We start from the raw sequence: 14,686 nt of genomic DNA, 5'->3' as shown, positions 1-14,686 counted from the left end.
GGCTCCATTGTTTACATAACATCGCTAGAGGCAAGACAATAAAGGAGCTCTCTATTATGTACAGTAAGTATGTGACGTGAATGAAGTGCACCTATTAAGAAACCAAGGATTTGTAAGTATGCTGTGTCATCTTCATAATAATATGTTTTACAGCAAAATATTAAAGTAACGTCCATAGGATTCGTAGTTTAGACATTTACACCGTCATCAAACATTTCAATAGAGAATGCCAAAGTAAATATTGTGGTGTCGATATATTTCTTCTGCATTCAACAAGTAAAGGTCATCGAGTACAATCGGCAACACAATCACTTTGCCGTTTTGTTTCCTTATAACTCTGTCCTAAGGTTCTAAATAGTGAGCGCATTAACTCGGTAATAGGTCAACTCGTAAAATGTCAAAAACGTGCACACGTCTCTCGCACAAAGCCTACTTATAAAAGTAGGTAGGTTGATTTTGTCCAGTCGCATTCATTACACTACGAATATCTTACCTTATTTGCATGGAGATTTAAAAGACGCTATTCTTTCCGCATAAAATTAATTTTGTGAAATTAAAATGCATTCGTTTAGCGACTGGTGGATGATTAGAACTGGTAGATTCTGCCAAATAAATCGACATTAATAACTTTCCCGAGATATTGCCAGAGTGTGATAATATGGCCAATTAAAGCGAATCGAAAGCGTAAAGTACGTGCTGGTCATATCAGAGTGGTTGTATTTAACGAAATATGAATATAATGATATAATAGTTAGTAGATAAAGGCGCGGTGACGATGTGGACTATGTAATTATACATTGAACATAACGATTTCTACTACAAATACTTGTGTATAAGCCGTCGCTGCGCTGCAATTACTAATAATTTATGGTACATTACAATTTACGTTAAATTGTCGTGCTATACGTCGGTATTGCGTCTCTGTTCTTTGGTCAGTCATCACAAGCAGTCATCTACGTCTACGTAATGCATATATTATAAAAATCTGTTTTTAGCAAGTAGGTCGCAAAGCAGATCTGCACGTTGTTACGTACAATTTTATTGTCAGTTATAATATAAAGTGTGGGTCATTTCGTCACGTTCGCAGGGCAGTGCGTCATATCATACTAGCATTTGTTACAGTTTACATATCTTCGCAGTATCAGCTAAACGTTCGCAATCGTCGTGTAAATAAACATGACACATTACAATGAAACTATGTAGGTATTCGTTGTACTTTTTATTATTAACAATTGAATGCTATTACAAACTAACAAGTAGTATGTTTTGCAACACCACATCGCGTAATACTGATCGGTGTAAAACTATTCTTGGCACTTTTTGAATGACGGAACTAAACATAAAACATAAATAACACGCACATCTGCGTTTCATAATTATAAATCTAGATAACGGGCGTCTGGTATCATTCAATATATTGATATCGAGCCCCTCAGGTAGAATTCCCGGTACGCAACATATTTCACAACCAGCACGTCAAACTAGTCATTTATTGTTATTGTTTGTCACTGCCAGTTACTGGACACACAATGACGGAGATCAATCGCTCCGGCGACACAACCCGATCACAAATCTGTAGTCAGCAGCTCGGCCCTTTCCACAACTATATGAAACTCTGTCTCCCTGTAAGTCTTTCCATCGGGCATTACTATTTGCACTTTCTTCTTTTTTTCATTTTCACGTCTCACAATAAAGAATATGGCAATAGCTGCCAAAATTAACACTATTATAATGCCTATAACCACGAATATCCAGAAGGTTTGCTTGAATGAGCCACACCTGCTGTCCACGTATGTCGGTAACGATACATAGTAGCCCTCCAACTCGTACCAACAAGTGACGGCGCCGCCTTGCTCTTTAGTTAGCTCGCGCCATTCTTCTGCTAGTTCACAGGTACATGATCTATTCAAATTCAAGCCGTCCACCCGCAAAGTCAGTCTTGTACGATTATACATCAACGAAGACGGTGTTAAATTCGTCACAGTGTTGTTGTCGATCAGCAACTCTTGAGGCCCCGTAACCGATGCTACTTCTGTGTTTACAGTGAATCCGAAAAACGCTCCCTTTCTTAAATTCGTCACTGTATTGTTCCTAAACGTAATTGGTCCTCTAGTAACTATGTGAAATCCATCTCCTTCTAATGTTTCTATTTTGTTACTTTCTATGAGAACCCTCTTTGGTAAATTGACAAGAAAAGTTAAACTGTACAAATACTTAATGGTAACTCCTTCCATTCGGAACAAGTTGGTTACTTCAACATCCGACAGGAATCTACTTGGCAACGTATTTACAGTGCCGCCACGCAGTATAAAGTTGTCAACTGTGAATTTTTTAAAAGCCTGTATGTCGATGTTCTCGAAGACATTGTCAGAAAGTTCTATGTTATTGACCCCCGTGAGACTAGAGAATGCGAAGGGCCTTAAAATTTTAATTTTACTGTTAGTTATAGCGACATCATTGACTCGGCCCTGGATTGCATGAGATGCAATCTCGTCTACTGTGCAGTTGTTTATCAATATTCGTAGGCCTGGATTCATTTCGTTGTGTGTTGAAAACGGTGACCAGGACAGCGCTCGACCGTTTATGACGACGTGTTCCACATTTCTTAACTCTATGTTGCGCAGTTGTATCAGACTTCGTACAGTATCGGGCAGAAAGGTGACTCGAGCGCAATTATCGATGATAATACCGGTCGCTGTCGATGGCACCCGATAAGCTCCATCTGGCCGTAGAGTCACCTCCTGGAACAAGATACGCTTATTACTATGCATACACATCATATGCGTACAATAAAGTATTGTGAGTAATTAAAATTGCTTTATTGCTATGCGTAATTCAAAGTCACTGTCATCACGTTAATAACTCTGTTTTCTATATCAACAAACGACAAAAGATTTCATTGCTGTAGTTCTAAACGACTACAAACGTGTAATGCTATTAATAATGTCATCTTTGTTGTGAGTCACTCTGTTAGATCATTGTGCAAGCCTTTTGGTATAGTGTGACTAGTGATCTAAGTGTTATACGTACAGTATATTCCTTGGTGCAGCTGCATATGACTCTGGTGAAGGGGTCGCATCGGCATGCGTCTTCTTCGCATATAGTCGGCGCAGAGTGCGCCAGGGAGCTCACGTGGAGCGCCACCACGACCCACCACCACTTCGACCAGCGCATGCTCGTCGTCTCACGTCACCATCTCACTCGACTATTCACACACTGAAAACAATAAAACAATTTGAATCATTCGGTACATTTGCGACACAATTTCTCACTTAGTTTTCACACTACCGTTAGTTTTCCTTGTGTTCCAATTTCACTACTAGACTAGCGTATTCACGGGCTAATGAAGTCAATCTGAGTCAGCGAGGTATCGGCTGTTATCGCAGACCGTGTTATCAGATACGTAGCGGTAGGTGTTAGTTTATCTTACCAATATACAGACAACGTACAGTAATCGAAAAGGGTCATAGGAATTTCAGGTATCAAATCCGAGGTTTTGTCAGAAAAGTAAATATAAAAAATGTTGACAAAATGTAGATGTATTAGATTTATCGTAATAAATCTCGATTACTTCATAATAATGTATCACTTACAATAAATGTGAGTGAGTGCGTTGTCGATAGGTATTTTTGTAAGTTATCGGTAGGCAAATTCTGTTGATAAGGGGTAGAGGTGGAGCGCCATATTTTTGTGATTTTAGCAACATTTATAATAACGATGTCGCAGCTGGCGCAATTTTTTTGGTAATGACCACGAGAGTGTAAACAATAAAATAGTAATAACATATCGATATATCAATGCCATTTCATCTTCTTATTTAAAAAAGTTGTCACGAGTTTAATTTTATTGACAAACACTGCATTTCATCAGTTTCGGAATATGCAGTCAATTACTAAATTATTCATCATAATACTAAAGTAAAATATCTAGGGCAATAATAAGAATTCTTAATAATTGCTTTATATTTCATTGTAACTGGTAACTGGTGTAATACAAAATCCACAAAACAGTGAATCAACGGTTTGCAGAGTCATTTCGTGACTCTTTACGATTACTACTCACGTGTACCGAGACCTGTTTTCTCATGCTTAGTGAATTAGGCAGTTAATTGGCCAGTTGCGTTTTGAATACCTGTTTAAATGTAGAGATACAACAATGGACACCAAATGTTCGTTGATCTCAAATAATGTGGCTTCTTTGTAAAATACACCAATACAGAGCACGAATTAATTCGGTTTTGCATTGTGGGTTGCGGTGTGCATGTGCAGTCGGCGTCACGCGACGATCACGCTGGCCGCACCCTCTCACGATTTCGGCCGTGAGTTTACTTAAATATAACAGACTTAATCGTAAGAATGCACATCTATAATGGTATGCCACATGCCATATGTAAGACGTCTGCTCCCTACGCTAATTACGATCTTCGAGCTATTTTTGCATTAAAAACTAAGTGAATTATGGCTATCTGTGCGTCTAGAGATCGCATTAACTGCAATATGCCTGATTTATTTCGGTCTTGTGCGGTGCGTTATTGAAATTTATTTCAGCATCCGACTAATATTCTTTATTGACTTGTAAGCAGCTCGCAGATACTAGGAATAGTTATGGCTCATTACTCTGTGAGCTTGTAAGACATAGAGAACTGGATTTTTTAGGAACGATTGTAATTGTAAAATGTTCATAAAATTGTTGCCTAAATGAATCATTTGTGCGAAAATTATGAGTAATTATTTCAAGTACGTGAAGGATGTAATGAGTGGGTAGGAGTAATGTTTCCGTTTATAAACACGCAATAGAGCATATTTTAAATAAAGTATTTTTGTTAGTGATTATTAGATAAAGTATCTACTGAATCAAATTAGTTCGATACGTAAGAGCATCGCCCAACAAATATCATTGCTAGGTTCTAGACCTGCGCGAGAAAGGTACGCTGTCATATCCCTTGCTGGTGATTCAACGGACAATACATTTAATCTCTCCAATATTAAAACAGCACTTGTGGTGCATCCAATTGAAACACGTATTACGGATCTTTGTGGTTTTCCCTGAAGAGAAACCACCGGCGATCGCGCGCTGAACTGTAAGGGGAGTTCGTGAATATAAGTTTCGTGTCTTGGTTAGTTTTGAATCTTATAATGATGTAAGATATTTCAAACAGTTCTGAAACGAGACCCTGAACTTTATACACAACTAGCGTCAGATAAACAATGATAAGAAAAACAATTACTTATTACGAGTACAATGCTTACCTAACATTCTCAGAATTCTTTGATTGCAGTACTAAAAGATAAAGTTAGCATGTAGCCTGATCTGATACTCAGAAACAATGTCGTCTCAGCTTTCTTGGTCACCCGATCATACCATGTTGTTTAGTCACATAGCTAATGATTTTTTTTTCACTATGTCGATGTGGAGTCATTACTATTATTACAATGTTGTTGACTATAGTATAGCTTAACATTTGTCACTAATTAATTACAAAGTATTTAAGATGTTTTAATCGACTTATGCAAAAAAAAACTAGTAAAAATGTCCTTTGTAACTTCTGGTATTAAGTCGATCACTTCGACTTTCATATTTTAAATGAAAGCAACCGATTAATGTGAAATTATGGAGCGAGTACAATCTTTTTACAACACCTTAAGTAAGTCATTATTCAAAGAGAAACTTGAAATATGTGACCTGCTTGTCGCTGAGAATGTAATCAATAATGTGGGGGTTTATAAGGAAGACAATTTCACGAGACATAAGCTCACTTGCTGGTTATATGACCCCAGCTTTCGAGAACGTTTCAAACTTGTAAGTTTGTTCAGGCTAGATATTAAAGTTGGGATTTGGAATCAACTCTTCTAACTTAATGTAGCTTGCGGTCGTCGTAGCAGAATACTAAAGTACAAGACGAGACTAGTACGTAATGCGCGTTTGGAATTTGAAGTCTAACGACACCCAAGTTGTACAGATTCATTAAAGGCTTTCTGTATGAATTTAGTTTTATCTGTTCCAAATTACAAATAGGTCAAGCTTTGTGTTCCGGAATGTATCTGGTATCGGAAACTGAAATTTAGCGAGCTAGAGAATATAGTGGTCTGGGTTATTCGTAGGTGTGCGTAATACGATTAGTGTTTAGTAGTTTACGTGCAGTTTTATAGGTTTGCACGCACGGTCATGCGACTATGCCAATGCTTGCTTTCATAAGGAATACAAGTAACAGCTTGAGTGGCACCCGTAATATTTCCATTGGGGTTCCTAAATACCCACTTATATCGTTGCATTACTAACTTTTATTAGTTTAATAGAGTTATTTATTAGATATTTTGTAAATATATCTAATGGGGCGAACAACAAAATCTTAAACACATTAACTAAAAGTCAGATGCAATAATGTCATCGACAAAATCAACGGTGTGTGAAAGGTTGTATGAAGATTACAACCTCTTGCGTCCCAGATGTATGTTCCTTTAATACTTTTGTATCGATATCCGATTTCAAAACTAAATCAGTAATACTTTTTAATTTAATCCTATTAACTTAGCTGATGTCACACGCGATGCAAATGTCAGGGTCAAGTGTATGTCGAATTTATTTTCGTCTATCTTCCCAGTCCAATGTCATGTGCTTTAATAAGGTTATAATGTATGTTTGTGTATCGTTTCACGCTCAATTTGCTGTCAATACGGCAACTGAGACTATATTCGTATATCCTCTGATTATCTAAGCACTTGATTATTCACAGATTACGTCAGACACTATTCGCGTCCTTTGATAGATGAAGCGTACCGTCTTCGTACTTTTACTTAAATTTACTAATGTGATAAACAATAAAGGATTTCAGTGCACCCTTGTGAAATAAAATAACATGTACTTTTCAACTTGTACAAAACAAATGCTGGCTCACACGTCGAATAATTGATTTTGGGACAATCTCGTTAGTGAACAGGTGCACCGGTACTATATTTAAACCTAGAAAGAAATCAATGTTCGACAACTATTAAGTAGTCACCCTTTAGTAGGAAGTGGAATTGAAAGAAAATAACTACTTATACGAGTGTAACGCGGAACGGTCGCTGGCATGCACGCTCGCTCCTGCAGGATATTGTGTGCTCGCCTTTGTTTTGTAATTAGCACATTTCTTTCAAAGACGTTCCTTACATTATTTGCCACGAAGCGTATCTAAAATGTCTAAGGTGATACGTTCTTTTTATGTGCCAACGTGTGCAAAATAAAATTTAATCTTCCCTGGGTCAGGTTCACGCGATGTTCCCCAGAGTAAAGACTTTCATCACTTACACTACTTTGTAACGTCGTAGCTCTAGAATTAGACACGTTGCACAGGTAGCGTGTACGTATGTGATTAACTGTGGTGACCAACGAGTGACCCCTTCAACCAGGAGGTCAATTGGTCGAGACGCTTGATCTGATATGGTTAATAGCAGCAATAAAAATCTATGCATGGATTAAAATTCCTCAAACTTTCGCAACGTATCATTGAAGAAATGTTCCACTTTGTTATTTCCCTCTCTTTAGTTCTTCTAGGTCGATTATAGCTTGCGTTGCTTTTCACATAAATCATATTATGCTTTATTTATTAAATAGTTTATGCCATAGAGAGTAAATATAGGTACAAGTTACACGCTCGCTTATTGCTTTACTCGGTGCCTGGTTTTCGCAATTCGATACGCTATACACTATCCAGCAAATAAATGTCTAATATTAATAAGGAATCATTTTGCTGGTTATAAATATCATATAGCAGTTACATTTTCGTATATTAGGCCTTTATAGAGTTCTCAACGTAGATACGTCAAAAAGTGTCGTGTTTTTACCTTACTTCAATGTTCTAGGGTTTTTTACCACAATACCTGGACAAAAGAATGACCTTGGTTATCTAGGAATGTCGTCAAAAGCGTAAAGTTTTATATTTCATGCTCGTGAACTCTCATAATAATATGGTGTGTCGTTGAGACTATTCTTTCTAGCCAGTTGCCAGCAATACAAACATGATGTTTATTAGTACCGTTTGAAGTCACGCACAACAATAAAGCTTTATAAATTAAACCAATGTTCAAGAATTCTCGTTCATTGCTGAGATTGAGACCGATTGGTTTCTAGGTTTCGCACCTAATATCTTAAGAGATTTCAATTTAAAGTCGTGTATGTAGTAGTTACGTTAAAAGCTATATCTTTTCAAGAACATGTATCAAGGGTCAAAGCTAAATCACTGGCCACGTCCAGTCGGTCATTATTGAATTAGCCCTTAACTGGCCGTTTCCCGGCTCCACGTCCTTCTGCTGCATTTAAGTGGTATTAGGATCTTTTAAAGATTTTATACGTGTGTTAGTTTTTTCCCTTTATACTAGACTCTACGCCACGTTCGCAATAATTGGTTGAAATTGCCCCGATACGTACTAAACAAGGCTTTCTCTAAAATTTATCTGCTCTTGTTTAGCGAAGATGATATAATGTAGAGTGCGACGTTAGTCAGCGATTTTGTTTTCTTAACGCTACTGCCTTATAAGGTATGTTCTATTTTAAGGTGTGTTTGTTTTACGCGTTTAGTATCAATTCAAGATCATCACTAACAAAGATGTTTTATTATTCCACACCTCGATCGGTACAATGAAGTCATATCTTTAATAAAATCCTTCACACATCTTCGGTGTCCGTTTAAACTTTGAACGATTCTCAAAACTTGGTCTCTGTTTGTTTACATATAACAGCACTTATGGGACACGATGCGTACCTCGCTCTTTGGTGTACTGTTTCTACGAATCATAGTATAGCCTTGTTTTAGTTTATTTAAACTGTATTGACAGTTGACTAAGTAACGGTCGAAACGGAAATCTGTACTTACTTACACTCTTTAAATGTAAACTTTGTTGGTTTCTTTGTAGAGGTTAATCTCTAAACTAACTAAACCGATATAAAAAATTAACTGTTATGTATGTATATGTAATATTCTTGAATAATGAAAGATTGTTTTATAAATGAGTAAACAAAACAGATTTTTAGGTAAATCTTAGTTAGAAAAATATGTGCCTGAGATATTTATGAAATAAAAAATATTTCTGAATAAGCGAGATTTGCACCACTTAACGATTACACGCCAGCTCTTTACAGACAACTAAAAAATAATAAAGCATCCCTTTCTCCAAAGTAACTGGTTGAAAAAGAGTACGAATTCCTGACGTCTCAGGTCACACATGAGTCAGACATTTTAGACGGACCCGGTACATGCCTGATAAACAATATTAATAGAGTATTTAGCATCAATGTTGTGCATTACGAGTATTGTTCAATGTCCATGTGTACAAACACTTCAACATTGACGCACACATCCATTATATTTTCAAGAGCCACGTGTTTGTTCCAAAACTTTGATCTCGAGCCAACTGTAATCGCGAACATTATTATGAATAAAAATCAATAGTTATACGAACCTCATGAGAGCAGTTCCGCGGTAAACTCCAACTACTGATTATATGTAAACAAAACGTAAAATCACTGTTGCACTTGTGAGACACCGTTACATTAAAGGCTCTTTTACTGAAGCTGTGTACTAGTCACTGTAACGTATTATACAGCTGCAATAAACAACAATTTTATACAGAAATTTAAATTGATAAAGAGCTAAAGCATGCGCAACAAAGCGCGCGTCAGTTATGTACAGTTCCCGCGCAAGCGACTGATATGAGAAGTCAGGCGAGCCGAGAGGTGCGCCTGCGCGCTCCGAGCGACCTTCGAGTCTAGGTACTCCTTTAAAATCTCTATGTTAAAATGTTTCAATAACATATTATCACTTATATACATTTTAGAGGTAAAATCTCTAAAAATGAAGGAAATTAGAATTTTAAGTTTAAAAAAATGATAATTCACTACAGAGATTAAAATTAAGCAGTCTGATACGCGTCAATGTGCTGTATGACATGCGGCATTAAATGTAACAAAACACGAACGACCAACGATATAATAATATCTAAAATTTTATGTCACATGTAAAATCCACGGTAGAGTCAGACAATTACGTAATACCTAGAGCCAAATGTTTTTATTGTGTATTGCATTTATTCTTATTGGTTTGGTAGGTAGAGCTGTTAGTAAACGTATTTTTTACTCATATATTAACTTAAATTTCACATTTATTACAGGAGATTGGAGTAAAAAATAAATGTAAAAGAAGTTATTATACTTATTTAAACTTATAATTTATATATTATTTGAATTGATGCCATAACAAAATAAAGTAGCGTAATCGATGTATCGCAAACTCTGACGATAGAGTCGCAATTAAATTTGACCTTAATATCTTGAACTTGACTTAAACGAACATAATTTCAATTATCTAGTAGTTACAATAATAAAGCGGTTCAATGTGAATTAGATTAATTTTGTTTACAAATTATTTCTTAGGAGAGTAAACAATACAAAAAACGCAATTAAAATATAGCGTTCAATAGAATAAGTTGATGATTGATTTACATAAAAATATTATGTAACTGTCGAAAATATTTATCACTTTTCGTAATACACGTAAGCCACAAAACTTAATTTATTCTTACCAAAAATAATTGTGAACGTCCATGTAAACCGTAACCCGATATCGTTGCTGAAATGACCTCGGCTTTTGTGGTTTAAAATTTTCTACTGTAACAAAAACCACGTGCAGATGAATACATATCTATATGTAAGATGGTTTTTAACCAAATACTGTATTAACAAAATGTCTGAAATATAAAATAATTAAATAATGTTGTAGAGTTCGTAGTTCATGTCACGTTACAGGATTTTCCGTCTATCTTCATAAAGTTCACTATAAAATCACAGAAATTTGTTAGCGTTCATATTGTCATGTTTGGGAATATCAAGCGATTATCACTACTAGAATAAAAATAAACTAAATATTATGTTAGCTTGTAAAATTAAGTTCAACTTTATGATTAAACATTCATTTTCAATTCATAAACGCGAGTACAATCAATACACGTAAAATTTGCATTCAATTCGTCGTTTGTCAGTCAGTTAATTATTTATTAACGACTACAATTAAGTAGTTATTACGTAGTAGGTTTGCCAGTACAGTTAGTAAAATGCTACTTCCAGTTATGATCACCTACATTAGTCATGTCCTCAAGTCACGGACTGCGTGTTGTTGTAACGATTTTGAAACTTTACGCCAATTTGTTGCGATTGTCTTGAAACTCTCACGAATTCGTGTGTTGTGCTTTGCTTTTTACATTTTAAAGTATGTGCGTGTCGTAGAAGATACGTGCCAATACTTAAAATATGTCACAAAGTTAGTCAGATTCCTAGTATTTTCTCTCTGTTCGTACTATTTTTTTCCTGTTACTCCGCATTCCAGAAACCATAATGTTTGATATAAGAAACATTACTTAAAAGTAATCAATATCGCAGCTTTAATTGTGTTTACTTACTCAATAAAGTAACAATAACATGTATATGACGCATAGACGCATTGACACGAGGGATCTAACCGCACTATCTCGTTATGTAGTGCGGATAACCCCGGAGATTACGTTGTGAGATGAGTCGGTTCCGCGGGCTACATCAAAGTGCATCGCTACCCTTGCAACTACGGCTCACTGCCACTGGGTTATCGGTTAACCAAACATTTTTTATCGCTATCTCGATTTTGAAGGTTAGAAATAATGATGTGATGAACTTTAGAGACGGGTCACACGTAGGTTTTGCAGGTTTATCGTTGACTTGTTATAATAATTACTTTATTAACGTGTACCAGCAGTAGAGGGATAAAGTTTTTACTTGATATTTGTTTATTTAATTCTATGGTATTGTCAAATAACAGTCACAAATAGTTGTAGTATTACTTTTAACAAATTAATGAGTTCATTATTTTCACAAAACCATGTTGCAACGCCAAGGTCAAACTAAAAATCTTAAAATATGTTATAACTATGGTCGATACCAATAAGAAAAATCTTAGTGCTGATTTTATTGGCTTCGATGATTGAAGTCAATTAACCTCTTGAATTTTCTGCAAGTGAATGTAAATGTTTTTCAAGCATCTTGAGGGAAGCAGACAGGAAATCGTCTCGTTCGACGCTTCGATACAAATAAGTTAAAAAGACTTTCATTTGACCGTAATATAATTTGAGGAAAAGATGAAAAGAAAATCTGCAGGTGATTGCGTCTCGCCAACCTTACAAATACATATTTCAATATGACAAGTACAACTTACTTTTTATGTAAAACTTAAGTTTCAAAAGTCGAATTATTAGACATTTAGTTGTTTACTTAAGGCTTGATATATTTTGTAATTCGCAGCCTTCAGTAGGATTGCTTGTTATTTTTCTTCTGTAACACCTCTGTGCACATTACTCGAGCTGCACACCTGTGTCTTCTTTGTGAATAGAAAATAAGTCGGAACGCGTCGCACAAACTAAGCCATAAGCTGATTGTGGGTGTCAGTGTTGTACAGACTCAAGTTTTACATCAGTCTATTCTTGGTACATTTTATGACAACTGTTTTTTTGTTGTTAGAAAACTATCAGTTTTTAAAAGAAAAGGCATTAGAACTGAAGTAGGTGTAAATAAAGACTGCAAAAATATGTATTAGAGTTTGAAACTGGGTCAAGTGTACCAAGTCCGGCCTGAAAGTTCTAAGACAACAGATTCAAGGTTCAAGACTTTTTCCAATCGCGATGAAGAAGCGCTCTATAATTGTTATTACCGGAAAAAATGTATCATACTATTAATTGACAAGGCAGGTTATACTCGCGCCAATTATAAATAGTTTTCTGATAGGTGACATATGCGACCTGTATTCATTTCATTCTACTTGAATGAGTGTATTGATATTGCTGTGTGGGATACGACTTACAGCGATACCCACCACTGTATGTGAACTATTTTAATTGGTCCGGTTTTGCGAGTATCGGATTTAAAGGAAGATTAAACTATTAGCATGATATTGTAGCTTTACGACCGGTTTCCAATATTCCATTTAGATAAGACATAATGTTCATTTTGTAACGACGTTCGTTTTATTCCATTGCGGTCTGTTTAAAACTAAGTTGTTTGTCGTTTAACAACAGTAGAACAAGGAAATATTTTTGAGCCAGAAAACTTTAAAGTGTAGCTCGAAGTTTTATCTCGAAAGGGGCGAATCGAAAGTTTTGATCGCTGCATTTGAGTGCTATTTCAGTTGGCGTAATTTTATAACAGATTGGCACTTAATCGGATCAGTAGAATGGTCTGTAGCACAGATTTAGCTGTAGATATTAATAGATTGAAATTGGCGAAATAGAAAATTAATTATACCTTCGCTGTCTGTCTATCTTAATTTTACCTGACCGAGTTATTCAGCCTACTAAGTTGAAATTGACACTAATATGATCGGCGATAGCTCAACCGACAACTTGAACTTTTAGAGGTTTACTTTTACATGTATCGGATTACATGCATTTGTATGTTTAGGTATTTATTCAACAATGCAACATGGCTGCATTCAAGTTCACACTTTTATTTATAACAAACAGAAACCATCTACATAACTAACCGCATTCAAATTAATTGACCGCAAAAATAAACAAGTACGTCGGTCCAAAACGAGCTTCGGTTTTTGTGTTACTCTTTATGTGTATGGTGTTAGAGTTGATATTACCTCTGTTGATTGGCATTATTTGTTCAAAAAGCATAATGGAGACACTGTCCAGGCTTCCGATAGAGCTAACTTTGTTTGAATGGTGCCCGTAAGTTTACGTAACGACCGACGTGTGAGTGTTTGTTTATACGTACAATTCCGATTCACGGCTCGTATGCAACTATGAACACTTACTACTTATTATTTTATTCTGACCTGTGAATGCAATATAGCACATTCGAGTGTTGTATGGCTTTAGAAATTTAAGCTTCTACCTATTGGGAAAGAAAGTTTTATGTAGTCCTAATTTGTATAGCACAGAAAGCAACGGTTATAAACACATATTTATACTGACAAGGTCAATTAGCTTGAGTTTTTTTATATTTACATTATGGTTCGTTAGAAATTAGTGATCAATCTTTACTACAAAAGTAAATAATGTATTTTTTCCTGCGGTGCTAACTGATGTTAAACAAGTACGCGAGGGCAGCGAACGGTTTACTCACTCTACATTCTGATTACGTCACCTTTATTTAGGCAATTCTTGTAATTTAAAATTATATTATTGCCAACTCACTCGTACATGACTATGAAAAGAGATCTAGAATATATCATATGGTGATAGTCTATGGGACTATTATAAAGAGAAAGAATTTTGTGAGATTGTTATAATTGTTGATATGTAGATTGTAGAGGTAAATCTCAGAAACTATAGGACGTAATTAACAGATGATCTCCCATTACTCTGTAGTAGTAGGCATCTCAAACAGAACATGCAGGCTGTTGGAATTAGCCAGCCCTGAGCGAAACTTCTTAAAAGTTGATAGTATAATCAAAGCTAAACTTATTTTCTATATGGCCTCCTTATTAATGACCATTCTAAATTGCTGGCGAAACAAACAACTGCAACTATATCTTGCTTTAGAATAGTTTAGAAACATAAAGACGCTTATAGGATTCGACAAATTATCTCAGTCGCCGGTTCTAAAATACTTTATAGACGGTGCAAAATGCAATTAGCTTAGAGCCGGGGCTTTGGCGTCGGGGAGCGAATATATTTTTTATTTT

At 35.8% G+C, this 14,686-nt stretch overlaps 2 protein-coding genes across 3 annotated transcripts in view; one reads left to right on the top strand and one right to left on the bottom strand.

Moving 5' to 3' along the window:
• Positions 1-14,686, top strand: part of hiw (MYC binding protein highwire) — a 115,800-nt gene that overhangs the window by 22,807 nt on the left and 78,307 nt on the right. The window lies entirely within an intron of this gene.
• On the bottom strand, positions 1,205-9,686 carry LOC142986360 (uncharacterized). Of its 2 annotated transcripts, none has more exons than XM_076134820.1 (3): positions 9,438-9,686; positions 3,031-3,216; positions 1,205-2,741 (listed from the first exon to the last, which is right to left on the bottom strand). In XM_076134820.1, the coding sequence occupies exons 2-3, from the start codon at positions 3,172-3,174 to the stop codon at positions 1,566-1,568; spliced, it is 1,320 nt and encodes a 439-aa protein (XP_075990935.1). In that variant the 5' UTR covers positions 3,175-3,216; positions 9,438-9,686; the 3' UTR covers positions 1,205-1,565. The 2 variants fall into 2 exon arrangements, with proteins under 2 accessions (XP_075990935.1, XP_075990934.1); XM_076134819.1 differs by lacking the exon at positions 9,438-9,686 and adding an exon at positions 3,289-3,392.

Source organism: Anticarsia gemmatalis, chromosome Z, assembly GCF_050436995.1.
Source record: "Anticarsia gemmatalis isolate Benzon Research Colony breed Stoneville strain chromosome Z, ilAntGemm2 primary, whole genome shotgun sequence".
Taxonomy (NCBI): Eukaryota; Metazoa; Arthropoda; class Insecta; order Lepidoptera; family Erebidae; genus Anticarsia; species Anticarsia gemmatalis.
Note: the sequence above shows the minus strand (reverse complement) of the source record. Positions and strands in the feature narration are given on the sequence as shown.